Here is a 26,391-nt window from a genome sequence, read left to right as displayed (position 1 = left end):
GGTCAAGCATACCGATATCCAAGTTTTGGAAAATAATGAAAGTATTAACTGTTCATAATTTGACCTATGCAACTTTTTACAATTGCTCCTTTGAACTCTAATAGTGTAATATCATACAATTCAGCTGTGATCAAGACATGAGTTAATATGCACATGAATCATGACTCTTTATTGTGATTCATCTTTTGAATGTAGTTAACAGTCTATTTCCCTGATGAAATCCATATAACGTTGGATGAAACATATTGGAGTTTTTAAATAAAATTCTATACAATTTTTTTTGCTACATGTGTAAGCCATAAAGTTAATTTATAGAAATCAGATATTGCTACATAATAAATATAAAGATTTAATTACTAATTATATGAAGAGCCAAAGGCTTCAATGCGGCGACATGAACTTATTTAAGTTAAGGGATATTACATCCCATATTGTTTCTTAGCCGAATAAGAAACTCAGAGTTTCATGCCGAATATAGAAACTATATAAAGTTCGGCAATTCCAAGCGTAAGCAAATACCTGGATAGTGCAACACCTGACCCATTTGGTAGTGCAAACTGAGGCAACTCATAGTAAGGGTGGAGCAAGCTCTGATCACTATTCTTGGTATTTACCCATAATGTGAACTTAGCTCCTAGGAGCTGTATTACTGTTCTACATTATGAGAGAAGGTCACTACCCAGACCGGTTTCAACCTTTATTGAGGTCTCATCAGTGAGTAGGTAGATCTAGTTAATACCAAGTTTGTAGCGAACAGAAAATACATCCCTTCTATGAGATATTACAATACGGGATGTAATATCTCTCATAGAAGGGATGTAAGTTCTGTTCGCTACAAAATTCTATTCGCTTTCAAAATGAACTGCTGTATTTGTTTACAAATGCCAGAAGTATCAGAAATAAGGGGAAAGAAATAGTTTCACTAATTGAGCTTATTCACCCCAAAAACATTGGATAAGTGAAACATGGTTGAATGAAGTTGATTTCTAATGGGAATGGAAAAGAAAGACTACAATATTTTTGGAGAGGATAGAAAGGACAAGAATGGAGGGGAGAGTGTTGCTGATGATAGCAGGGGAATTATGTCCACATAAGGTAGACATAAAAGAGGGAAATATTGACAATGGTTATGAGACAGTGTGGTGAAACACAGAGTTTGACAGGAAGACATATTTAGTTGGATGTTGATATATAGGCCATGGAATGTGGAGAATGGTAATGAAGAAATGTATAAACAACTTGAATTAGTGAACAAAGGAATGGTAATTATTACGGGTGATTTTAATTATGGCATTATAGATTGGAATGAAGAGATAGCATTTTGGAATAAGGAAAATGGCTTTCTCAAGTTGTTGAGAGATAACTATCTCAGGCAGCAAGTAAAGGAGAGTATGCGAGGATCGAGAGTTTTAGATCTGATCATTTCATCAGAGGATGTAAGAAGTTGTGAAAGTTGTGAAAGTTGTGAGTGAGATTTCATACTTTCCTCCAGTTGGTAATAGTGATCAAATGGGTTGTGGCTAGCCATATGCAGACTTTTATGAGGAAAGGATATATGTGGAATTATAAGGATGGTGATTATGACAACATTAGGGGACAACTAGGACCTATAGAATGGAATGAGGAGTTTAGTGGTAAGGAAATAAATGCTTATGGGAACTAAAAAAGAAATGCATAACAGCATCAATGTGTAAATGTATTCCGAAGGCCAAAAGGCCAAATAAGGTAGGTGTAAAATGGATGAATGATGGGCTTAATAATGAAATCTGGAAGAATATAGTACTTTGGATACACTACTGGATGAACAATTGTAATAATCAGTTACCTGAAAAATATAAAGAACAAGCCAGGTGAGTGACTCAGTTAGTAAGGAAAAACAAAAGTGCAGTATGAGCAGAAATTGGCAAATCAAACAAAAAAAAAAAACCTAGAGTTTTTTAGATATGTGGCAAGTAGAAGGAATAATGAACATGGTAAGATGATGTTAACTGATGAAAATGGTAGAATAGTACCTGCTGCAGAAGACAATTTTCAGGTATTCAGTGATCAATTTATAAGGGTGTGTCATCCTAATCAGGGTGGAATCATGAGGAACTTAAGTATAGAGGACATTGGAGAGGATGACTTAATTGTGAGTGAGCAGGAGATATTTGAGGAAATAAATTTCCTTGATGTCAATAAGACGATACGATGTGATGACATATTATAACACATCTTAAGGGAATGTTCCAGGGAATTGGCATTACCATGCCTGCTTAATAAGATTCTTACAACAGGTTCCAAGGGAATGGAAAAAAGGTAACACTTTGCCATTGCATAAAGGTGGTGATCAGGCTGTGGCTTTAAATTATAGGCCAATCTGTGTATTTGGAGTGGTACTAGAGAGATCGGTGAAAAGTAGGATACAGAAATGGGTTGATAACAGCACTATTCTCTGTGGTTATCAGCATGGGTTTGTTAAGGGGAGATCATGTTTCACTTACTTATGTACTATAACAAGGGAGACAAATACCTTGGACAGGAGAGGTGCATATACAGTGGTGCACTTTGATTTTGCAAAAGCTTAAGATAAAATGCCACATGACAAGCTGTTAAATAAATTGAAACAGATGGGATTGGGTTGGATCAGTGACTAGCTGTCAGAGAGGTATCAGAAAGTTGTATATAGGGGTGCAGTATCCCGAAAGAGGAAGGTCACTAGTGGTGTACTGCAGGGCTGTTAAATAAATTGAAACAGATGGGATTGGGTTGGATCAGTGACTAGCTGTCAGAGAGGTATCAGAAAGTTGTATATAGGGGTGCAATATCCCAAAAGAGGAAGGTCACTAGTGGTGTACTGCAGGGGTCAGTTTTGGGATCATTGTTGTTCAATATATATGTTAATGATATGGGGATGGGTTTAACTGGTGATATGCAGCTCTTTGCAGATGATGTAAAACTGAAGAGAGCAATGCAGAGTCAAGCAGATGTTATGGCCCTTGCAGGAGGACTTGAATAGATTGCATGAATGAGCATGTAAGTGGAACTATAAGTTCAATGTAGCAAAGTGTAAGGTTTGGAGATTTGGTAAGCAACGATGGAATACAAATTATACACTTGGTGGGGAAACTTTAAAAGAAGAAGAGAAGATGAGAGATTTAGGAGTGCTGATGGACAAGGACCTAAAATTCAGGGGCCACATTGCACAAGTTGTGAAGACGTCACATCGGATAATGGCAATGATGCAGCGGACCCTGACATGCAGAAATAGAGAGGTTATGATGCCACTGTATAATTCCTTGATCAAGCTTCATATGGATTATTATGCATAAATTTCATCACTGGGTTTTCATGGTGATGAGGATATGTTGGAAAGAGTCCAGAGAAGATTCACAAAGGTAGTCAGTGGTCATTGGAATGTGGAGCATGAGGACAGACTGAGAGAAAGTAAATTGCAGTCTCATGAATAGGAGGAAGAGGGCAGATATAACTAACACATAGGAGGGGGAAAGGTAGAACAAGAGGCCATTGCTGGAAACTGTATAAAGAGGGTGTGAACGGAGCAGTGAGGAGTAGGTTTGTTGCATGGAGAGTGGAATGCATTGCCTGAGTGTGTTGTGAATATAGATATATTGAATCAGTTCAATGCATGTTGGATGAGCATTGTGTGCAATAGTGTGTACCTTTCACAATGACTCTCTGACTCCATGGCAGTCAGATGTTAATAATAATAATAATTTAGTTTAAGGGAGATGGTAAATCCCGTATTATTGTACAGCCGGGTACGAAACTCGGATCGAAATCCATCGAATCCTAGAGTTTCATGCCAAAAAAACTATCGGTGAGCCCACGTGTAAGTAATCACTTAGGAAGTACAACACCAGTGCAACTTGGAGCAAATGTTGAGCAAGCTCCATCACTGTCCTTAATATTCTCTCATAATGTAAAATACAGCTCCTAGGAGATGTATTACTGTTTTACATTATGAGAAGAAGTCACTACCCAGACCGGTTTCAACACCTTTTGAGGTCTCATCAGTTAGTAGGTAGACATCTTACGAATTATTATTATTATAACAATTTTTCTATTTGCAACACATAGAAAACATTTCATGACTTGATTTGCTAATTTTTGCTCATGCTTCAGTTTTGCTGTCCTTACTAAACTGAGTCATCTTACTGGCCTGCTAATTATACTCTTCATACAACTGATTACTACCATCATTCATTTTCTTCCACAGTATCTGCCTCCAGATTTGATGCTTAATCACTTCATTTATCCATTTTACCCCTACCTTATTAATCTTTTGATCTTCAAAAGATTAATAAGGTAGGGGTAAAATTTATTACATTCACACATTGGTATGATTAAAGACCTTTATCTTAGTCCCTAGGTAGCATTCATCTCCATCATGCTTAACTCATTCAATGCTATAGCTTCAGGCTGTCTACTAAGCTTTTCATAATCATCACTCCCTGTAGTTTAATATATATCTTTTTCCCATGGAAGTCTTCATATGACTAAGCACCATCTAGATGATCCCCTTCATGATCACTCTTACCAACTAGAATGAAGTGTGACACTCTGCTCCATTCATGTTAGAGGCGTAATGGAGTGAAACAGAACTGAGAAAATTTAATTTTTCCAATATTTCATCTTCCACAGAAGTTCTACTAAGATCGAAGTGAAGGAATTTTTTGAGGTTTTAAAGAAAGCAACTGACACAATGAACAAGGAAAAGCTGGTCCTTGTTGGGGATCTAAATAGCAGAGTAGGAAATGATTGTCAGACATACAAAAATATTTGAGGGAAATTCAGAGAAAAGAGCAAAGCTAATAATAATGACAAATATCTGTTGTATTTCTGCTCAGGACATGGATTACTAAAACAATGTTTCAACATAAAAATGTGCACAAATTCACATGGAGAAAAGAGGCAAGGAATAAGAAAAGTCTCACTGACTATGTTATTGTTGATGCCGATGTTTTCTCCCTGGTGCAGGACACTAGTGTGTACAGAGGATTTGAAATTGGAAGTGATCACAATTTAGTCTTGAGCAAGATAATATTGAATTTCATATTGAAAAGAAGAACATAAGCAAGTTTTAAGGTGAATAAAAGTTGAGTAGCTCTCAGATGTGAACTGTAGATTAAAATACACAAATATTATTCAAGAAAAACTGCAAGAGTTTGAGAACAGGAACCAAACCTTGGAGATTCTGTGGCAAATCCTGAAGAAAACATTGATTGATTCAGCTAGAGAGGCATGTGGTGAAGGTGTCTACAAGGATAGAAAAATCAGAACTCCATGGTGGATACAGGAAATTTAAAGAGGCAGTGAAGGAAAAGAAGAAAGCATATCAAAAGTTCCTGGTGAATAAGTCAGCTTGTGCTCTTATAGAATACAGAGACAAATGTAAGAAAGCTAAGCATTGTATAAAACTAGCTAAACAGAAGTCATGGAAAGACTTTTGGTAAGAACATAGAAAATATATCAAGAAGGGAGCAAAATATTCTGGAGACTGTTAAAAAAGTCCAGAAATGGAGGAAACAATGCTGTAAAAGGGATTAGAGATGATAAAGGTGACATGAAAACAAGATAAAAAGATATCCTTGTAATATGATTACTTCAAAAAATTGATAATTGCTTGAGTACTAAAAAGCACTCAACAGGTACGTAATCAGTAATACATGTGCATGCTTGAAGTAGAAAAAGCCATCAAAAGACTGAAATGTGGAAAAACAGCTGGAGTAGATGATATTTGACCAGAAATGCTCACATATGGAGGTATAAAAGTCTTGGAGGGTCTGCACTGCATAGTTCAGAAGGCCTGGTCAGAGGGAAGAATTCCAGATTCCAGAGCTCTCATAGTACCCAGATATAAAAAAGGAAATAAAACTGAATGTGAGAATTACAGAAGTATTTCTCTACTGAGTGTTCCTGGTAAAATTTATGCAAGTATACTTGAGACACAGTTCAGTAGGATTACAGAAGGGAAGCTTGGTGAAGCACAAGCTGGATTCAGGCCAAACAGAGGATGTCAGGATCAGATTTTCACTTTATGACAAATAGTTGAGAAATCATGGGAATATAACAAAGATCTGTATTTAAGTTTTCTAGATCTGGAAAAGGCATATGACAATGTGCCAAGAGAAAAGCTATTCAAAACGCTACAGTTATATGGGGTCAATGGGACATTATATCAAGGAATACTCAGTCTTTATTTCAGTTGTAAGTAAGCAGTTAGAATTCAAGGAAGTACAAGAAGATGGTTTAATGTTAAATGTGGTGTCAGACAAGGATGTACATTATCACCTCTGTTATTCATTATCTTTATGGATCACATTATGAAGGAAAGTGGTATTAAACCTGATATCAAAATTGGAGATGTTAATCTCAGTTCTTTACTTTATGCAGATGATGTTATGCTTCTAAATAAATCCAGTACAAATCTGCCCAACAAGAGTTATTCAGTTTAGTATTCTCTGACTATTTTCTTATGAGTCTCCTCCACACCTTCCTGTCTTGGGCTGTCACCACATCCAAGTTCTTCATCTTCAAGTCCTCTTCTACCAGCTCCCTCCATCTCTTCTTTGGCCGCCCACGCTTCCGCCTTCCTTGCACATCCATCTGCATGACCCTTCTTCCCACATATTCGTCCTCCCTCCTCATCATATGACCAAACCATCTCAACCTTGCCTCCTGTATTTTCGCTCCTAAGTTCGTAACTTTCACTGTTCCCCTGACATAGTCATTTCTCAGATGATCCTTTCTGGTCACACCGCACATCCACCTAAGCATTCTCATCTCTGCTACTTCCATCCTGCTAATGTTATCCTAACAGAGGAGGTGAGAGAAGATGCACCTTGGACAATGTTGTATGCAGATGACATCTTGCTGTGTGTAGATTCAAGAGAAGAAGCGGAAACTAAACTGGAAAGATGGAGAAAAGTACTGGAAGAGAGAGGTATGAGACTGAGCACAAGTAAGACAGAGTATATGTGTTGCGCAGTGGGCGGTGGCCAGGAGACAGACCTGGAGCTGGAAGGAAATGTCATCAGGAAGGTGAGAGACTTTAGATACTTAGGTTCGACAGTGGAAGAAGATGGAGGAGGTGAGAAGGAAGTGGGATGCAGGATACAAGCAGGTTGGAGGAACTGGAGGGAGATGGCTGGAGTGTTATGTGATAAGAGGGTGCCGATCAATCTGAAAGGCAAAATTTATAGGACAGTAGTGAGGCCAGCTATGACATATGCTATAGAAACTGTGGCCCTGAGGAAAAATAACATTAGCAGGATGGAAGTAGCAGAGATGAGAATGCTTAGGTGGATGTGCGGTGTGACCAGAAAGGATCATCTGAGAAATGACTATGTCAGGGGAACAGTGAAAGTTACGAACTTAGGAGCGAAAATACAGGAGGCAAGGTTGAGATGGTTTGGTCATATGATGAGGAGGGAGGACGAATATGTGGGAAGAAGGGTCATGCAGATGGATGTGCAAGGAAGGCGGAAGCGTGGGCGGCCAAAGAAGAGATGGAGGGAGCTGGTAGAAGAGGACTTGAAGATGAAGAACTTGGATGTGGTGACAGCCCAAGACAGGAAGGTGTGGAGGAGACTCATAAGAAACAGTGACCCCACTTAAGTGGGAGAAGCTGCAGAAGAAGAAGAAAAAGATTCTCTGACTAAACTGAATAACTGTTGTAATAGATTTGGTATGAAGGTCAGCAACAACAAGCCAAAGACAATGAAAATAGGCAGAAGAATTGAAAATATCAACTGCATTCTGAATGGAGAACCTATAGAACAAGTGAAACATTTCAGCTATCTAGGCACAATTTTTAGTGAAGATGGTAAATTAAATATGAAAATAGACAACAGAATCAATAAAGCTGGTATTGTAGAAAGTCAACTGAATAAATGTATATGGAATAAGAGAAAAATTACTAAAAACACTAAATTAGCTGTATACAAGACAGCGTTCAAACCAATTTCAACTTATTGATCTGAGAGCTGGGTTAGAAATAAAACACCTTCATCAAAGATTGGAGACGACAGATATTAGAGTCCTGAGAAAGATTAGGAGCATGAACAGATGGCATCAATGGCAATATCATATTAAAAATGAGGATATTAGGAAAGAACTTGACATTGTTAGCATCCAGAAATATGTCAGTAGAGCTAATCTCAGGTGGTATGGTCACTTAAATAGAATGGGAGAGGAAAGATTAGCAAAACAAATGTTCTCTGCCAGGTTGCTAGGAAAAAGATCCAGAGACAGACCAATATATAGGTGATTGACACAGTAAAAAAGCACCTTAGAAGATAATAGAAATATAAGAAATATAAGATATATAAAATATAGAAATATAAGAAATATAAGATATATAAAATATAGAAATATAAGAAATATAAGATATATAAAATATAGAAATATAAGAAATAATAGAAATAGAAATATAAGATCTGATAATGTTGTAGTCTTGACAGGTTGATTTGGAGGAAAATTGCAGAAATGAAGTTAGTAATGACGTAAGTTTTTCATGTAGTGCTATCATATCCTGTACAACCCTTGAGGGTATATGTCAGAAATTTGATGATGATATTTCTGATGATGTCTCAGGCGCTGAGACATCATCAGGGTGTAAAATTTGAGACTTGTAACACACGCACACATAAAAGCAACACAAAACTAAGTGAAACATGTAGACAAAAGACTAGAGTCCTAATTAGGTGGGGCACCCTCTATGGGCACCTGTTGGCAGCCTAGAATGTAAACTGGGATCTTGAAGTATTAGTGTTTCCCATATTTTGGGAAGTTTAATGCAACCATATTTATTCAAATTAGGCTGATTTCTGAGAGCAGCTACTGATTCGAAAAACAGTCTTTCTCTTCTAAATGTAATGTGATGGAGCATGGTGGTCTTTTTCCAATTGATTCTATGAGCTGCATCCAAAATATTGTCTGCAAGGCTGGCTCTATTGAACCATAGTCATGACTGCAGATTTATATTTTGTGCTCTTCCATGAAGATCTTGCCTGATCTTTCTGTCTGTCCATAGTAAGCCAACTTGCAAGATTATGGCACTTTATATATTCCAGGCACTTAGAGAGCAGGGAGCTAATCTTTAGAAGAACCGATAAGGGTAACAAGTTTTTGTTGGTACTTTGAAATTATTATTATTATTATTATTGAGGCCTCCATGGAGTCAAAAGACTCATTGTGAGAGGTCCTTTCTAAGAAACAAAAGTCTATCAAGACTCATCGAGGGAGGTCCCTCCTAGGAAACACACAGTCTATCATACCATTCCTTAAACGCATTGACCTTCTTGCTATCACCACTCTATCAGGCAATGCATTCCATGGTTCAACCAACCTCCATGCAAAGAAACCACTCCTCACCCTCTTTGTCACAGTTTCCTTTTGTAACTTCCGGGGATGGCCCCCCTTTTCATGACTCCTTCCCGCTGTTCAACCAAGCGAAAGAACTCCCCAGTGTCAACCCTGTAACCACCTCTCAACAGTTTAAAAGTCTCAAACATATCAGCTCTCCTTCTTCTATTTACCAAACTCTGCAGTCCACACTCCCTCAGCCAATCCTCATAACTAACATTGTACAGGCCTGACACCATCTTTGTTATCCGCCTTAGTACCCTTTCCACAGTTAATTTATCCCCTTCAAATCCTGGGGAACAGATCTGAGAACAATAGTCTAAGTGTGGTCTGATCAGAGTCTTATGCAACGGAATGATAACCCGTTGTTTATTATTTTAACGGTATAATAGAACACAGAAACTAAGTAAATAATTAATTTATTGACTCGATGCTGATATTTCGCTGGTATTATAACCAGCATCTTCAGAGCACAAAAACACTGTTTGTCACAATACGCGAGACTAAAACAACATGGTGTACTTAACCAAAATTGTAGCAGCAACACAAAGACTAGCGTCCTGATTTTGGCGCCCTCTATCTGGAAAAAAAAAAAAAAAAAAACGCTATCATATATTACTAGAGTCCTAGAAAAGTGCTAGTTTTTTCTTAATATGACTGTCTCCCAGATCTTCGGCAAGTTAATACAGCCATATTTGTTGAGATTTGGAGTGTGTTTTAGGGCTTCTGTCGCCTCTAGAACAATCTCTCTGATTTATATGGGTTTCTGTGTAGTACGTTTGTGTTTTTCAAGTTGATCCTGTGTGCAGGGGTATCCAGAGCATGGTCTGCTAGGCCCGACTTCCCATAATGATATTTCCGGACGTATCGTTTATGTTCGCTGATGCGGATATTCACAGTTCTTCCTGTTTGACCGTAGTAGGCTTGATTGCATGAGCAGGGTACTTGGTAGACTCCTGGATGTGATAAAGGAGGAATGCTGTCCTTGGGTGAGCGGATGAGGGTGGCTAATTTGCTACATGGTCTGAATGTGGTGCGTAGTTTATGTTTATTGAGGATTCTTGAGATGTCAAGAATCCTCAATAAACATAAACTACGCACCACATTCAGACCATGTAGCAAATTAGCCACCCTCATCCGCTCACCCAAGGACAGCATTCCTCCTTTATCACATCCAGGAGTCTACCAAGTACCCTGCTCATGCAATCAAGCCTACTATGGCCAAACAGGAAGAACTGTGAATATCCGCATCAGCGAACATAAAAGATACGTCCGGAAATATCATTATGGGAAGTCGGGCCTAGCAGATCATGCTCTGGATACCCCTGCACACAGGATCAACTGGAAAAACACAAAAGTACTACACAGAAACCCATATAAATCAGAGAGATTGTTCCTAGAGGCGACAGAAGCCCTAAAACACACTCCATATCTCAACAAATATGGCTGTATTAACTTGCCGAAGATCTGGGAGACAGTCATATTAAGAAAAAACTAGCACTTTTCTAGGACTCTAGTAATATATGATAGCATTTTTTTTTTTTTTTCAGATAGAGGGCGCCAAAATCAGGACTCTAGTCTTTATGTTGCTGCTACAATTTTGGTTAAGTACACCATGTTGTTTTAGTCTCGCGTATTGTGACAAACAGTGTTTTTGTGCTCTGAAGATGCTGGTTATAATACCAGCGAAATATCAGCATCGAGTCAATAAATTAATTATTTACTTAGTTTCTGTGTTCTGTTATACCGTTAAAATAATAAACAACATGTTCGACGAACACATAAGTCTGTCCACACGTGGAATGATAACCCTTTTATCTCTGCAGGTCAGTGTCCTTCCATGCAGCAATTGTATTTCTTTAAGATTCTGGCTAGTTTTCTGAAATGCCTTGGACATAGGGGATGAAGGGGGATAATCCATAGAGGTATCCTCTATCTATTTTATTTAAATTTTGTGCTTCCAAGAGAAATATCCAGAATGGTTAGAAAGAGAAAAGAGATCTGTGATGTGATATCAGGAGCAAAAGCTTTTTTTATAAGTGATAAGGTATCCTTTCTAAGTGCTGTTCACTCCATTAAGTATCTAACACAAACACACAAATTTTTCCCAGCACTTAAGCCTTAATGCACTCCATTCCATTCACAAGCACATCCTCTGATGAAATAATCAAAGTTAAGATTTTCAATCCTCATGTGCCATCCTTTACACACTGTCTAAGACAGTATTCTAAAAGTTCAAGACATTCATTTTCCTTCCCAAATGATATCTATTCACTAATTCAAGTTGCTTGTACACCTTATTCACTAATCCAAGTTGTTTATATTATAAACTTCATTATAACTACTCTACACATTTCCTGGCCTATAGCAATAACCAACTAAATTCCTCTTCCTGTCAACTTTCACCTCACACCATACTGCCTTAAAACCACTGCCACTATTTCTCTCTTGTATCTCTGCCTTATGCAGACATAATACCACTGCTATCATCAGCAGAGTATTGTTTTCAAGTAGTATTTAATGTGCTATTAGGGGAAAAAACACTCTATTAGTTCCATTATATACATATTGCTTGTTATGAAGCCAGTGCATATGAGAACAACAGCAGGTGAATTCAATACCCAGGATTTTGTTCACTGCACCACATGCAAAATGTATTTGCTTCGAAGAGCAAATATTTGTGGAAAGAGAGTGAAACTGATGAGAGCATGTGTGTGTGTGTGTGTGTGTGTGTGTGTGTGTGTAGAAAGTGTCTTGAGTGCAAGAAGTGGAAAGAGTAAGAAATATGTCACCAAAGAATCGAACAGCCAAAATATGAAAATGTAAGTGAGAATGTCAGTGAGATTGTAGATGAAAGTAAGGCGATGGAAGCACGTGAAAGCAAAAAAGTATGAGTAAAAGTATAAAGGAAAATATTGAAGATGAGAATGATGAGATGACAATGAAAGTGATATCATTCTCATATCCTGTCTCCAGGACAAAATGTGAGATAGAATGATTGGAGAAATGCCTGGAGAGTGGTAAGGCAGTGAAGAGTAAAAAGAGTGAGATACACATTGGGAAATAATTGAATATGAAAGAGTGAAAGAGAGAGTGTAAGGAGTGAGGTTTGTGTGGAGATTCAATGACAAGAGTAGTGTTTGAGAAAAGTGGAATGAAACAGTGTTTCCCGGGGCAAGGATCAAAGATGTTAGTGATGCTGTTAGGATGCAGAGAGGGAAAGTGAAAACTATATTTGGTAGGTACAAATGATATGGCAACGTGACAAGTCTAATATGCAAGAGGATATGAAAGAACTGCTGTACAAATTATGAAGAGTCGAAAAGAGTAAGGATTGTAGGTATTCTGCCATTGCATGATAGAGGTGAACTGAGAAGGGCCATGACTGCAAATGACTCATGGTGTCTGTGGTTGGAGAAATGGTGTGGAACGTGTTTGATTGATGAAAGGGCTTATATAAGGCTGATGATTTGCATGTGAATGAATTAAAGAAGTATTTGGAAAAAAGGGGGGTTGGTATTGCTTTGTTCAAGCTGACCATAGGCATTAGTGAGGCTTGGTTATCAGGATAGAATGCAATGAGTATAGTATTTTCAAAGAAGACAGGATGGGAGAGGGGTTGGGTCTACTAATGACAACAGCAGAAGAATTGAAGCCAAAAAGAATAGGAGGTCTAGCAGGAAGATGGGGATATAGATGGCAGTAGAATTGAAGGAATATGGTGTGAAAAAGAGGTTAACAGGATGAAATATACAGTTGGTTGCTGATATAGGCCAGAGTGAGCAAGGGAAAATGCAGATAGCATGCATCAGCTAATTAGCATAACGAGTACATGGCAAATAGTAATGGTGGGGAAACTTCAACTATGAGGACAAAAACTGAAACAAGGAATGGTCACAGGAAAGGAAGCAAATGGAATTTATATAGCAGCTAAAATAATTACTTGGGACAGCATGTAATGGAGGAGGACTGATGATTTAAAGAATGCTTGATCTGGTGATAATATCCCAGATCTTGGCTATAACCACAGAAGTGACATTTCTTCTCCCCGCCCCTTCCTCCAGAGAGAGAGAGAGAGAGAGAGAAAGAGTGAACAGTCTTGACCTGGGAAATTGCCAGATGTGGATGATGATACAACGGCCGTGAGCTCCTTTTACAGGGAGGTATGGCACCATCTCAATCCCCCCACCTAATTTCATCTGGGCTTGGGACCAGCAAAGCTGATAAATAAGGCCTATGGCTGGATCTTACGTATTCCTGACTGTAATCTGTGTGTGTTCACGGGACTGGTTTGCCTGTTCTGGGGAATGAAAAACCCAAGTTTCCAGATGAAAAAAACCCCTACCTCTGTATGAGTCCAGCTAACTCACCTTTCGTCAAAAGAGACCAGATAAAGGTTACTCACATCATGGACAGGAATTGAAACAGGTCTTTCTGACCAAATGACTTCATCTATACCGACTGAGGTACAGAGGCTTTGAATATTTAGTGAAGAAGAGGTATACGTGAACTTACAGAGCAGATGATTATGATAAATTGGGGAGCCAGCTGGGAGGAGTAGTCCCAGGGCACAGAATATGGAGTGTAAAGATGTTTGTAATACATGGGGGATAGTCAAGGAGCATTTGAAAGAAGCAGTATCGGATAGTATACCCAGAGTCAGAAGAATAATCAAAGTAGGAATTAGATGGATGAATAGAGTTATTAAGTCAATGCTGCAAAACAAAAAAAAGTGGAGGATGTATATAGAGAGAAAGGTGATCTACAAGCTCATGAGTAGTACAAAGCAGAAGAGCAAGGATGACTAGTGTGATAACGAAGGCAAAAGTTTATTATAAGAGGAGGCTAGCTCAGCAGGTTAAAGAAAATTCCAAAGAGTTATTCTGCTAAGTGGCAAACAAAAGAAAAAACTATGAAAGTATAACTTTAACAGCTGAAGGTGAAGAGGCAACAAAAGCAAATGAAATAATTGAGTTATTGGGTGATCATTTTGCAAGAATGTACCATCCAAGTGGAAATACTGTAGTGCCGGATGTAACATTAACCAATGTGAGAATAGAGATAGATGAATTGGAGGTGCTTGGGATATCACAGAATCATAATTGTTAATTAAGGTTGTTAATTACAGTTCTAATTATAGGATCAGAAGACCAATCTATAATTATATCATAACAGTGCCTCCAACTGGAGAAAGTGATCATATTGCTAAAATAGCCAGGGAAGGTCACAAGATTACTTGGTTATTGAAGAACACACTAACAAGCAGAGATAAGGTAGTTATAATTTCTCTTTATAAACAAACTTGTGAAGCAAAAATGTGGAAATTCAGTTAAGAAGTGGTATATGTGAAACTACAAGGCAGGTAATTATGATACACTTAAGAGGAAGCTAGAAGCAGTATCACAGCATAAAGATCTCCAAAGGAAAGATATTCAGTGCATGGGGATAGTCAAATGATAACTGGAAGATAGTAATTCTCGTAGACAAGCTTATACATTATTAAATCACTTAAGGAATTGACAATGTACATAAGAATATAAATTAAATTACACTTAAATAAATATTTCCAATATTTCGGCAACGTCACATCGCCATCTTCAAAAGGAACTTACAAAAAAGGCATGTGCATGTAGGCAGTACAACAGAGTAACTGAGAATGAAGTGAGGAAGCTATTGTTCTCTTAAAAGTCCTGATGGTGCCTTAGCAGGCTATGTAGGTATTCTTGGCTGCTGGGCTGAAGGTCTGCTGATGTAAGCCTCCCAAATTTGAGGCAGTCTCAGGCAACCAAATTTGTTGAGGTTTGGAGAGTTTCTTAGGGCTGAGGCTGATTCCATGAATAGTCTTTCGAATTTGAACTTGCTACGGTGTATTATTGTAGTTTTCTTCCACCGTATTCTGTGGCATGTATCGAGAGCATTGTCTGCAAGACCCGAGTGGCTGTACTTGTGAAACCGGATGTAGTCCTTGTGTTCTGAAATTCTGATATTCGCTGTCCTGCCTGTTTGGCAAAAGTAAGACAGTTTACAGCTGCAAGGGACTTGGTATCACCAGGTAGATCTAGGGGAAGTGTTTGGTCTTTAGTGGAGCAGATAAGGGATGTCAATTTTCTGTATGATCTGTAACAGGAGGTCAAGTCATGTTTTTTTAAGATTTTGGTAATTTTTTCAGACGTTCCTCGGATGTAGGGAATGGTGATTGATTTAGAGTAATCCCCGTTGTGAAGGGGGGGGGTTGTGGTGTGTTGGTTTCAATATTTTTTTTTGGGGGGGGGGGGATAGCCATTGGCTGAGAAAGTGTTGAGGATGTGATTTAGTTCAGTGTTTAGGGCCTTGTTGTTTGAACAGATTAGTTTAGCCCTGTTGTATAGTGTTTTCACCACTCCATATTGTTGTGAGGGGGTGGTACATTTACTAACAATTCCCCCCCCCCCTTCACAACAATATGGAGTGGTGAAAACACTATACAACAGGGCTAAACTAATCTGTTCAAACGACAAGGCCCTAAACACTGAACTAAATCACATCCTCAACACTTTCTCAGACAATGGCTACCCCCCCCCAAAAAAAATATTAAAACCAACAGACCCCCCCCACAACATGGATTACTCTAAATCCATCACCATTCCCCTACATCTGAGGCACCTCTGAAAAAATTACCAAAATCTTAAAAAACATGACTTGACCTCCTGTTACAGACCATACAGAAAATTGGCATCCCTTATCCGCTCCACTAAAGACCAACCACTTCCCCTAGATCTACCTGGTGATACCAAGTCCCTTGCAGCTGTAAACTGTCTTACTTGGCCAAACAGGCAGGACAGCGAATATCAGAATTTCGGAACATAAGAACTACATCCGGTTTCACAAGTACAGCCACTCTGTTCTTGCAGACCATGCTCTGGATACATGCCATAGAATACTGTGAAAGAAAGCTACAATAATACACCGTAGCAAGTTCAAATTCGAAAGACTATTCATGGAATCAGCCTCAGCCCTAAGAAACTCTGCAAACCTCAACAAATTTGGTTGCATGAGACTGTCCCAAATTTGGGAGGCTTAAATCAGCAAACCTTGACCAACGGCCAAAACACCTACATAGTCCGCTAAGGGGGGGGGGGGGAAACCATCAGGGTTTTTAGGAGAACAATAGCTTCCTCACTTCATTCTCAGTTACGGAGAATGAAGTGAGGAAGTTACTGAAGAAGTGTTGTAGTGCCTACATGCACATGCCTTTTTTGTAAGTTCCTTTTGAAGATGGCAACGTGATGTTGCCGAAATATCGGAAATATTTATTAAAGTGCAATTTAATTTATATTCTTATATACGTTGTCAATTCCTTAAGTGATTTAATAATGATAACTGGAGGAAGCAATATCACACTGTATATGCAAGGTCAGGAGGGTCAATTGGGAAGTCAGATGGATGAGTAGTATCATTAAGAATGAGCTGCAAAAAAATAAAATTTTGTGGGGAGAGTAGATAACCCATTATTGACAGTACAAGGATGGCAAGAAAGGTGACCAGTATGGTAAGGAAGGCAAAATCAGATTATGAGAAGAAATTAGCTGAGAGGCAAAAGAAAATCCCAAAGGCTTTTTTCATTATAGGAAGTAGGAGGAAGAATGACTTATGGAGGGGTAGCTTTAATGAGTGCAGAAGGTAGAGAGGTGACAGAGTCAGACAAAATTGTTGTGCTACTGAGTGATGACTTTGCAAGGGTATATAATCCAAATGAAGATAATGTTATGGCCGAGGTGACAGGGACTGATGTGAGAACAGAGGCTGATGAATTGGATGTACTTAGGATATTGCAGAATCCAAATGCAAATACATGGAATTGGATGGGATATTGGCTCATGTTTTACAGTGCAGGAGAGATGTTGATGACTTTGACTACTTAAATTAATAAAGTCTTAGTGCTGGCAAAGTCCCAAGAGAATGGAAAGAGGACAATATAATTCCTTTGTATAAAGGAGGATCTAGGCAAATTATAGACCAATCAGTATCTCAGGAGTAGTGGTAAAAGTACTGGAAAAGTTGGTCAAAAAGAAAATTCAGAAATGGGTGGATAATAATGATACTCAATGAGGAGAAGTAGGGCTTTCAGAAGGGTTGATCATGCCTATTTTTACAATAGAGTGACAGCTATGACCAGTGGTGTGCCACAGGACTCTGTGCTTGGACCACAGCTGTTTAATTTGTACATTAATGATATAGGAAATTATTTGAAGGAAGATATTTAGATGATGAATTTGAATCAACAGTTTGCTGATGATTATAATTTGGGAAGAGTAATAGTTAATCAAGTTGATGTAGAGAGCTTGTAGGATGATTTAAATAAGCTGACAGCATGGGCCAAATGTAATGAATGTCGATTTAATGTGAAAAGTGTACAGTTATGTATTTTACACCTTTCATCTATCTACTACCACTACCCCAAAATCCCTGGCTTCATCAATTTTCTGGATTACAAGCCATGTACCACATTCAGGGTACTGTACTCCAGGAAATTGATGAAGCCAGTGATTTGGAGGATAGTGGTAGTAGCATAAATAGATAGTTGAAGTTTAGAAAGCATATTGCTAAAGTAGCCAGGGTAGCTCACAAGATTGCTTGGTTATTGAAGAACACACTAACAAGCAGAGATAAGGGAATTATAATTCCTCTTTATAAAGCCTTGATACGACCATATCTGGTTTACTGTGATCAGGTCACCTGGGTTTATTGGGGGGATGAGAAAGTGGTGGAGAGGTTCTGGAGGTAAGTGACCAAGATGGCAAGTCTGTGGAATGCTCCCTATGAAGCACCCAGTGAGGGGTTTTGGGTTGCAAAAGTTGGTTGATAGGCAAAAAACGAGGGATATGATAGAAACATTTAAGTTACTTAAAGGGTTTTATAGGATTAACACAAATGAAATATATCAGTACTCTACAGGGACGGGACAAGAGGACATCTCTGGAATTTGGGTAAGTGTGTTTAGTAAGGGGTGGGGTGTGAGGACTAGATGTTTTGTTTGGAGAGTGGTAAATAAATGGAATGGGCTGCCTGGGTCAGTTGTGAGTGCTTTGTCTGTTAATGGTTTCAAGGAGAGATATGATACATATTGTGTTGGTCTCCCATGATGAGTATTAGGACTCCATAGAAGTGCCTGTGCAATAATAGTAATAATAATAATGGCAGCAATTTTCTGGGTCCTGTACAGCTTTTGCAATGTGTCTCCTGAACTTCAGATTACTAGCCACTAATGATCTCAGATCCTTTGCCTCTTGCATCTCCTGGAATAAGAGATGTTAGATGCAAGAGAAGGAGGTAAGTTCCTCCGAATACAATACATCTTTGTTCCATCTTTTTTAGGTAAATCTTTAGGCAGTGGATGATTTTCACTGTACAGGGTGAAACTGCTATTTTGCTTACTATGGACCTGATCCAGATTGAAAAGACACAACTAGTTTTTATCAGGTTTCTAAATTATCTAAATTTTGGCTATCATGGTATCAATGTGTTTTGATTTTGAAATCCTTTACTAAGTAAGATTAGCATAATAATTAAAAAAAAAATCATCCATAAAATTTATTATGTAAATAAAATTAAAACATACCTCAAAATTAAAAATTATAGCATCCTCTGTATGTTGGTAAGTATATGAAACAGCACCATTTTTCACCAGTTTCACTGAATAAGAAAGTGTAGCGGCACATGGTCCTCCATGTGAAGCCACATAATGTCCCTTGGCCTTCCATGAATAACTAAATGTAGATTTAAAACTCAGATAAGTACACATATTTAATAAAAAATAAATAAAGCAATCACAACAAAAACTTTACCTTGTTATTCACTGTAAAACAAATAGCTATTTTCAACTTGAACAAGAAAAATAAAGTATATTGCAGTTAAAACTTCAGTCATCATCATTATCATCTATTGCCTTAAGGAATGCATGTACTATTACATAATTAAGCCTCTGAAGTGTAAAGTGGGATTAGCAAAGGTGTAAAGACTAAACTTTTATATGTGGAAAGTGATAAACAAATAGGCTGCCAGACAGCTGTGAGTGTTTTGTTGTGTCATGTCATTGTGTCAATTTTTGTCATTACTGACACAGCCACTGTGTCAATAATGGTTAGTGTGAGCCTCCTACAGTATCTTCAGAAACCATTATTCTCTATTAATATTATTATTATATTAATATAATATTAATATTATATTCATTATTCTTATTAATAATAACAATAATGAATATAAGACAAAGAAAACTGTTGGGAAATTTTGAAAGTAATAAGAAGAAAGTAATAATAATAATGGTAAGTAATAATAATAATAAAAAAATAATAATAATACTTTCTAGATTTCTGTTCAGGATATGTATACTACTGATTATTAACACCATGTTCCAATACAAAGATGTGTGCAAATTAATATAGAGAGAAGACATAAGAACAATGTAACTGACTATTGTTGAAAATGACGTATTCACCTGATAAAAGTATATAAGAAAGTTTAAAAAGAATCAAAGTTAAGCAGCTTTCAAATGTGAATTGTACATTCAAATATACAAACATTAATCAAGAAAAAATGGGAGGGGTTTAAACCAATGAACAAACCTCAAAAGACTCACCAACAGACTCTGAAGAAAACACCATGGTGCAATTGTGTAAAACTGTGGTTAGCAAGGGTGTAAGGACTATATTTTTTGTTTGAAGAGTGATAAATGATTGTGCTACCAGAGCGAGGGAAAGTGAGTGCTTTGTTGGTGAACAATTTTAAGATGTATGATACCTATCGTGTCAATAAAGATTAGTGTGAGCCAACCCATGATTAGTCTTCAAAACCATGGAGATTATCAAGGATAGAAAAAGCAAAACTCCACATTCAACAAGGAAGTTAAAGAGGCAGTCTTGAAAAAGAGGAAAGTATCTTGAAAGTTTCTAGCAAGTAAGCAAGCATGTGCTCTGAGAGTATACTGAAAAAAAAAAAAAAAAAAAAAATGCAGGAAAGCAAAGCAGTGTGTGAATGTCGTGAGAGGATTTCAATAAGAATATATAAGTTATTATTATTATTATTATTACTAAAGACACCATGGAGTCAAAGAATCACATGGGAGGTCCTTTTATCATACACACAGCTCATCATACTGTGCTTTAAACACACTCAAATTCTCTGCAGACACCACACACTCTCAGGCAAGGCATTCCAATCATTCACAACTCTGCATGAAAACAACCTGCCTCTCACTCCCTTACTCACCTCCTCTTTATACATGGATGTTTGTGATTGTCTTTGGAAATATTAGTGGCAGTGGTCGGCGGTAGATGGTGTTGGTACTTTTTAGAGTAATGAAATGAAAGTATGTGTTTGTGTGTCCCATGGTCATGAAGGAATACGTGTTTGGCATCTTAAGCAAGAAGCATTTGATTAAGATTGAATGAAATGTTCGGTGAAATTTGCAACCTCTGTTATGGTATGGGCTTAAATGACTGCAGAGAGTTCAGGTAGGCTGTGTATTGTGTACAAAAGAGTCAATTTCAAAGTGTACGAAGAAATTGCCAAGAAGCTGAATTACCAAGAAGTTGAATCTTGCTGAAAAAGCAAGATTCAGCTTCTTGTCACACTTCCAGGACCACTACTCAGAGAAAGGCAAATCAATGCGATTCCTTGAATGGCAAACTCACCAGGTTTAAACCCCCATTGAGAATTTGTGGGGAATTATGAAGAAATGTCTTCAAGAAGTTACCCCAAGAGATACAAATGAACTTGATTCTAGTCTGCAGATCATATGGGCATGTTTTGATAAAAAAAAAGACTGTGAACTAGTAGTATGGGAACGTATGTGGAATTATAAGGCAGGTGATTATAATAGTCTAAGACGTCAACTTGGGGAAGTTTCACAGAGGGAGGAATTGGAAGACCGGGATATCATTAGTGCGTGGGAAATTGTGAAAGAATATTTGTCAGCAGCAATGGTAAGTTGTATACCACAAGTGAAGAAGAGGACACAATTTGGAGTAAAGTGGATGACAAACAATATTAAGCAGGAATTGCATGCGAAAAAGAGGCTATGGAAAAGATATAAGGAGACAGGTGAAAAGAAGATGCATGAAGAATATAAGACACAGGCCAGAAGAGTCACTAGTATGGTAAGGAAGGCAAAACTGGAATATGAGAGGAGATTGGCCCTAAGATCCAAAGAAAATCCTAATAAATTTTTAGCTATGTGGCCAGTAGGAGGAGAAATGACTGTGGAAGAATGATATTGTGGGATAAAAATGGGAATAGAGTGACTGATGCAGAGGACATAGTGGAATTGTTCACTGACCAATATATTGGAGTATTTCATCCTGGAGGAGTCAGTTTTAATGCTAGAGGGATAGGTTAGGTTCAAGGTACAGGAGGAGAGTGTGTTTCAAATACCGAGTACTCTGGATGTCAGTAAAGCTGTGGGGCTGGATGGTATTTCACCAAGAGTTTTAAAAGAATGTGCTAGGTAACTGACAGTGCCTTTGACCTGGCTTTTCAATGAAAGTCTGGCTACTGGAAAGGAGCCCATGGAGGAGTCAGTTTTAATGCTAGAGGGATAGGTTAGGTTCAAGGTACAGGAGGAGAGTGTGTTTCAAATACCGAGTACTCTGGATGTCAGTAAAGCTGTGGGGCTGGATGGTATTTCACCAAGAGTTTTAAAAGAATGTGCTAGGTAACTGACAGTGCCTTTGACCTGGCTTTTCAATGAAAGTCTGGCTACTGGAAAGGAGCCCATGGAGGAGTCAGTTTTAATGCTAGAGGGATAGGTTAGGTTCAAGGTACAGGAGGAGAGTGTGTTTCAAATACCGAGTACTCTGGATGTCCGTAAAGCTGTGGGGCCGGATGGTATTTCACCAAGAGTTTTAAAAGAATGTGCTAGGTAACTGACAGTGCCTTTGACCTGGCTTTTCAATGAAAGTCTGGCTACTGGAAAGGAGCCCATGGAATGGAAGGAAGGTAAGATAGTGGCATTGCATAAGGGCAGAAGCAGACTGGAAGTATCTAATTATAGACTAGTTTGTGTGTCATCAGTAGTTAGTAAGATCTTGGAGAATGTAGCGAAGGACCATATACAGCATTGGGCAGATGAGGGTAATGTTATCTGTGAGAGTCAACATGGATTTGTGAAGGGGCAATCTTGTTTTAGCAATATGCTAGCCTTTTATAATAAAGCTACAAGAGCATTAGATGAGGGAAAGGCATATACTGCCATTTTCTTAGACTTAGCGAAGGCATTTGACAGGGTGCCACATGATAAGCTGATATTTAAGTTGCAGCACATGGGTCTGGATGTAGATTTGTCAACTGGATTCAGGATTGGCTGTCCAATAGGTATCAGAGATTTGTGTATGGTGGGACAGTTTCAAGGAGGCAGAGAGTTACAAGTGGGGTCCCGCAGGGCTCAGTACTGGGACCTATATTGTTTAACCTTTATATCAATGACATTGTCAGTGGATTGCAAGGGGATATTCAGTTGTTTGCAGATAATGCGAAGCTGGGAAGGATTATTAGTAATAGTGCAGATGGGGTAGCCCTGCAAGAGGATTTGAATAAGCTAGATAGATGGGAAAATGAATGGGGCATGTCGGTTTAATGCAGCAAAATGTAAGGTCTTGAGGTTTGGGAAACATCGATGGGATGCTGCATACTATATGGGAGGAGTTATACTGGAGGAAGTAGGGCAGACGAGATCAGGGGTTGATGAACGATAGAAACCTGAAATTTAGGGGACATATCGCAAAGGTTGTGAAAGTAACACAGAGGATTGCTGCAATAATGAGAAGGACACTGACCTGCAGAGATAAAAGGGTTATCATTCCGTTGTATTAAGTCTCTGATCAGACCACACTTAGACTACTGTTCTCAGATTTGGTCTACAGGATTTGAAGGGGATAAATTAACTGTGGAAATGGTACAAAGGCGGATAACAAAGATGGTTTCAGGACTGTACCATGTTAGTTATGAGGATCGGCTGAGGGAATGTGGACTGTAGAGTTTGGTGGATAGAAGAAGGAGAAGTGATATGATTGAGACTTTTAAACTGTTGACAGGTGGTTACAGGGTTGACACTGGGGAGTTCTTTCGCTTGGTTGAACAGCAGGAAGGAGTGATGACAAGAGGCCATCCCCGGAAGTTATGAAAGGAAACTGTTTGCAAGAGGGTGAGGAGTGGTTTTTTGCATGGAGGGTGGTTGAACCATGGAATGCATTGCCTGATGGAGTGGTGAGAGGAGAATGGTCAATGAGTTTAAGGAGTGGTATGATAGACTTTGTGTTTCTCGGTGGGACCTCCCCCCTCAATGAGTCTTCATAGACTTTGTGTTTCTTAGGAAGGACCTCCCACGACGAGTCTTTTGACTCCATGGAGGCCTGAATAATAATAATAATAATAATAAAAAATAATATGCCCAAATCATTTACGTATAGTCAAAAAAGCTAAGAGGGATGCAACAAAGTACTAAATATCATGTTGTTTCCCGTTGAGTGTAATTTTTGTGCATTTATTTTTGTATTATTGTAATATTTTGGACCCCGTTATTTGAATGTTTTCAAATAACGTTTTTCTGATAATTTATATTATATTACATTTTTATGTGTTTACCTGGCTGTATATTCTAAAAAGTACATAGATTTTGATTATGCTAATTCATATTTGATAATAATTATTTTCTATGTAATAAATTAGAATTGCAAATTATTCAACACATTTTCTTTGATTATTCTAATTTTTTGATTCAGAGGTGTATATGAAATAAAAGAGATTTGTTGGTTGGGTTACAGTTTATTGGCCCAAAAACAAGGGGCATACTGCACCATAGTAAAGATTACAGCAATACACAAAGTCAAAGGTGACAGCTATTCATAAACAGTCAAAGAAAATTGTAAACAATATGTATGTACAAAACCCAAGTCAAGCAGTGCAGCATATACATATAATAAAAATAACAACGAAGGTTACACACGGTACATTAAAGATAAAAACTTTATCAACAACATATGTAGAGAAATTGAAGATTGCTCAAATCAAAATCAAACCAAAGACCTATTTATCGAAATAAGGCTGCTGAATAGAAAATTCAAACCAAAGTATTCAAGTATAGCTGATGTCAACAATTGTATTCTTACTGATCCAACAGACATCCTTAATAGATGGAAAGACTATTGCTCAAATCTATACAAAGATAATTCAGTCTCATTCAACAAAGAAAACACCATTGACTTCCATAAGGAACCTTTCATTTTAAAAGAAGAGGTTGAAGAAGCTCTAAAAAAACTCATAAAATGCAAAATCCCAGGCCATGGCCAAAAGGTAATGTCAACGGATGCAATAATTATAGAATTATATCTTGATCCCACATGCAAGCAAAATTCTTCTCTATATTATTAAATAAAGATTTAAACAATATGTCAAGCAACAACTTCCTGCAGAACAGGCAGGTTTTAGAAAATGACATGAAACTAGAGATCAAATTTCTAATATAAAGAACTTTTATTATTATTATTATTATTATTTGACACCTCCAAGGAGTCCAAAGACTCATTCAGAGAAGGCACAAACTCTACAATTCTCCATCTCTACTACTCAATCCACCAACTACAGCAAACCACATCATCTACATCAACGCCATCTGCTCATCACCCACACTAGTATTTTCACAGACAGTCACAAACATCCATGCCCATAGTGGGATTTGAACCCGCAGCCTTTTGGCTAGAGAGTGGATACACTAACCACTCGGCCAACCAGTTTTCAACTTGGTTGAAAAGACTCAACTTAGTATTTTTATTAAGTTGAGTCTTTTAGTAACTCAATTTAGGTTGAAAAGACTCAACTTAGTATTTTTATTAAGTTGAGTCTTTTAGTAACTCAATTCAGGTTGAAAATACTAAGTAAAATGGACATCCCAGAACACTTGATACACCTTTTAAGACTACTCTATGAGAGAAATCAGGCTGCAGTGAAGATGGATGGAAAACATCTCAGTGATCGAACGTCAAGAAAGGTGTGAGACAAGCATGCATACTCTCCCCTGATCTATACAATCTTTCCAAAGAATTCATTATGAGAAAGGCACTTAACAGACATGATAGTGGTTTCTCAGTTAGTGGCAAAAAGATAAATAATCTTAGATATGCTGACAATAATGTTCTTATTGCCAGCAGCAAAGGAGAACTGGAGTCTCTTATTAAAAGAGTTGAATGGGAAAGCCTGAAATATGGTTTAAGAATTAATCATGATAAAACAAAATACACATGGCCATAAATGAAAATGACAATTTTTGCCCATACAACATCGACTTCGAGAAGGTGGATGAATTCATTCAGCTTGGAGATAATAAGAACAAAGAGTAGATATCAACCAGAAATTAAAAGAAGAATCACCATGGAGAGGTCAGCAATGGTGCAAATGCAGAAAATATGGAAGACAGAAACATTTCTATCACCAGTAAATCAAGACTGGTCAATAGCTATGTATTTTTGATTTTTATTTATGGTGCTGAATCTTGGACACTTAGCAAGAAAGATATGGACAAGATAAGCAGTTTTGAGATGTGCTGCTGGAGAAGGATGTTGAGAGGCTCCTGGATGGGCAAAAGGTCTAATGAAAGCATAATAAGTCAACTAAAAATCAAGAGGCAGCTATGTGACATGGTAAATAAAAAAATATAAAATATTTCAAGATGCAAAAATAATAACCTGAAAAAACTCATCATCCAGGGCAAGGTGGAAGGAAAAAGAAAAAGAGGATGCCCAAAAAAAATAGTTAGACCACATTTAAAAATATCACTGGACTTATTGGAGTTGGCCGCTGCTAAAACAAAAGACAGAAAGAAATGGAGAGACAAGTGACTAGATTCATGAGTCCTCAGACATGAGGAGACCGAGCAAGAAGATATTTCCACATATATCTCTTTCTCACAGATGTTCTCATATGGCCAGCCACTACCACCCAGGTAATCACTTCACTGTCATTCTCACCAAACGAAGGGAGATTCAACATCTTATT

The 26,391-nt window shown here is 37.9% G+C and overlaps 1 protein-coding gene across 1 annotated transcript in view; it reads right to left on the bottom strand.

Annotated features, from left to right (window-relative positions):
- LOC150108410 (endosome/lysosome-associated apoptosis and autophagy regulator family member 2-like) overlaps positions 1-26,391 on the bottom strand; it is a 477,226-nt gene that overhangs the window by 412,019 nt on the left and 38,816 nt on the right. The window contains exon 4 of the mRNA XM_090390460.1: positions 18,968-19,115. Within this exon, the coding sequence (XP_090246586.1) occupies positions 18,968-19,115 (148 nt within the window). The remainder of the gene's footprint in view (positions 1-18,967; positions 19,116-26,391) is intronic.

This window comes from Typopeltis vanoorti, chromosome 3 (genome assembly GCF_054136105.1).
Source record: "Typopeltis vanoorti isolate ZY-2024b chromosome 3, IOZ_Tvanoo_1.0, whole genome shotgun sequence".
NCBI classification, from domain to species: domain Eukaryota; kingdom Metazoa; phylum Arthropoda; class Arachnida; order Uropygi; family Thelyphonidae; genus Typopeltis; species Typopeltis vanoorti.
Note: the sequence above shows the minus strand (reverse complement) of the source record. Positions and strands in the feature narration are given on the sequence as shown.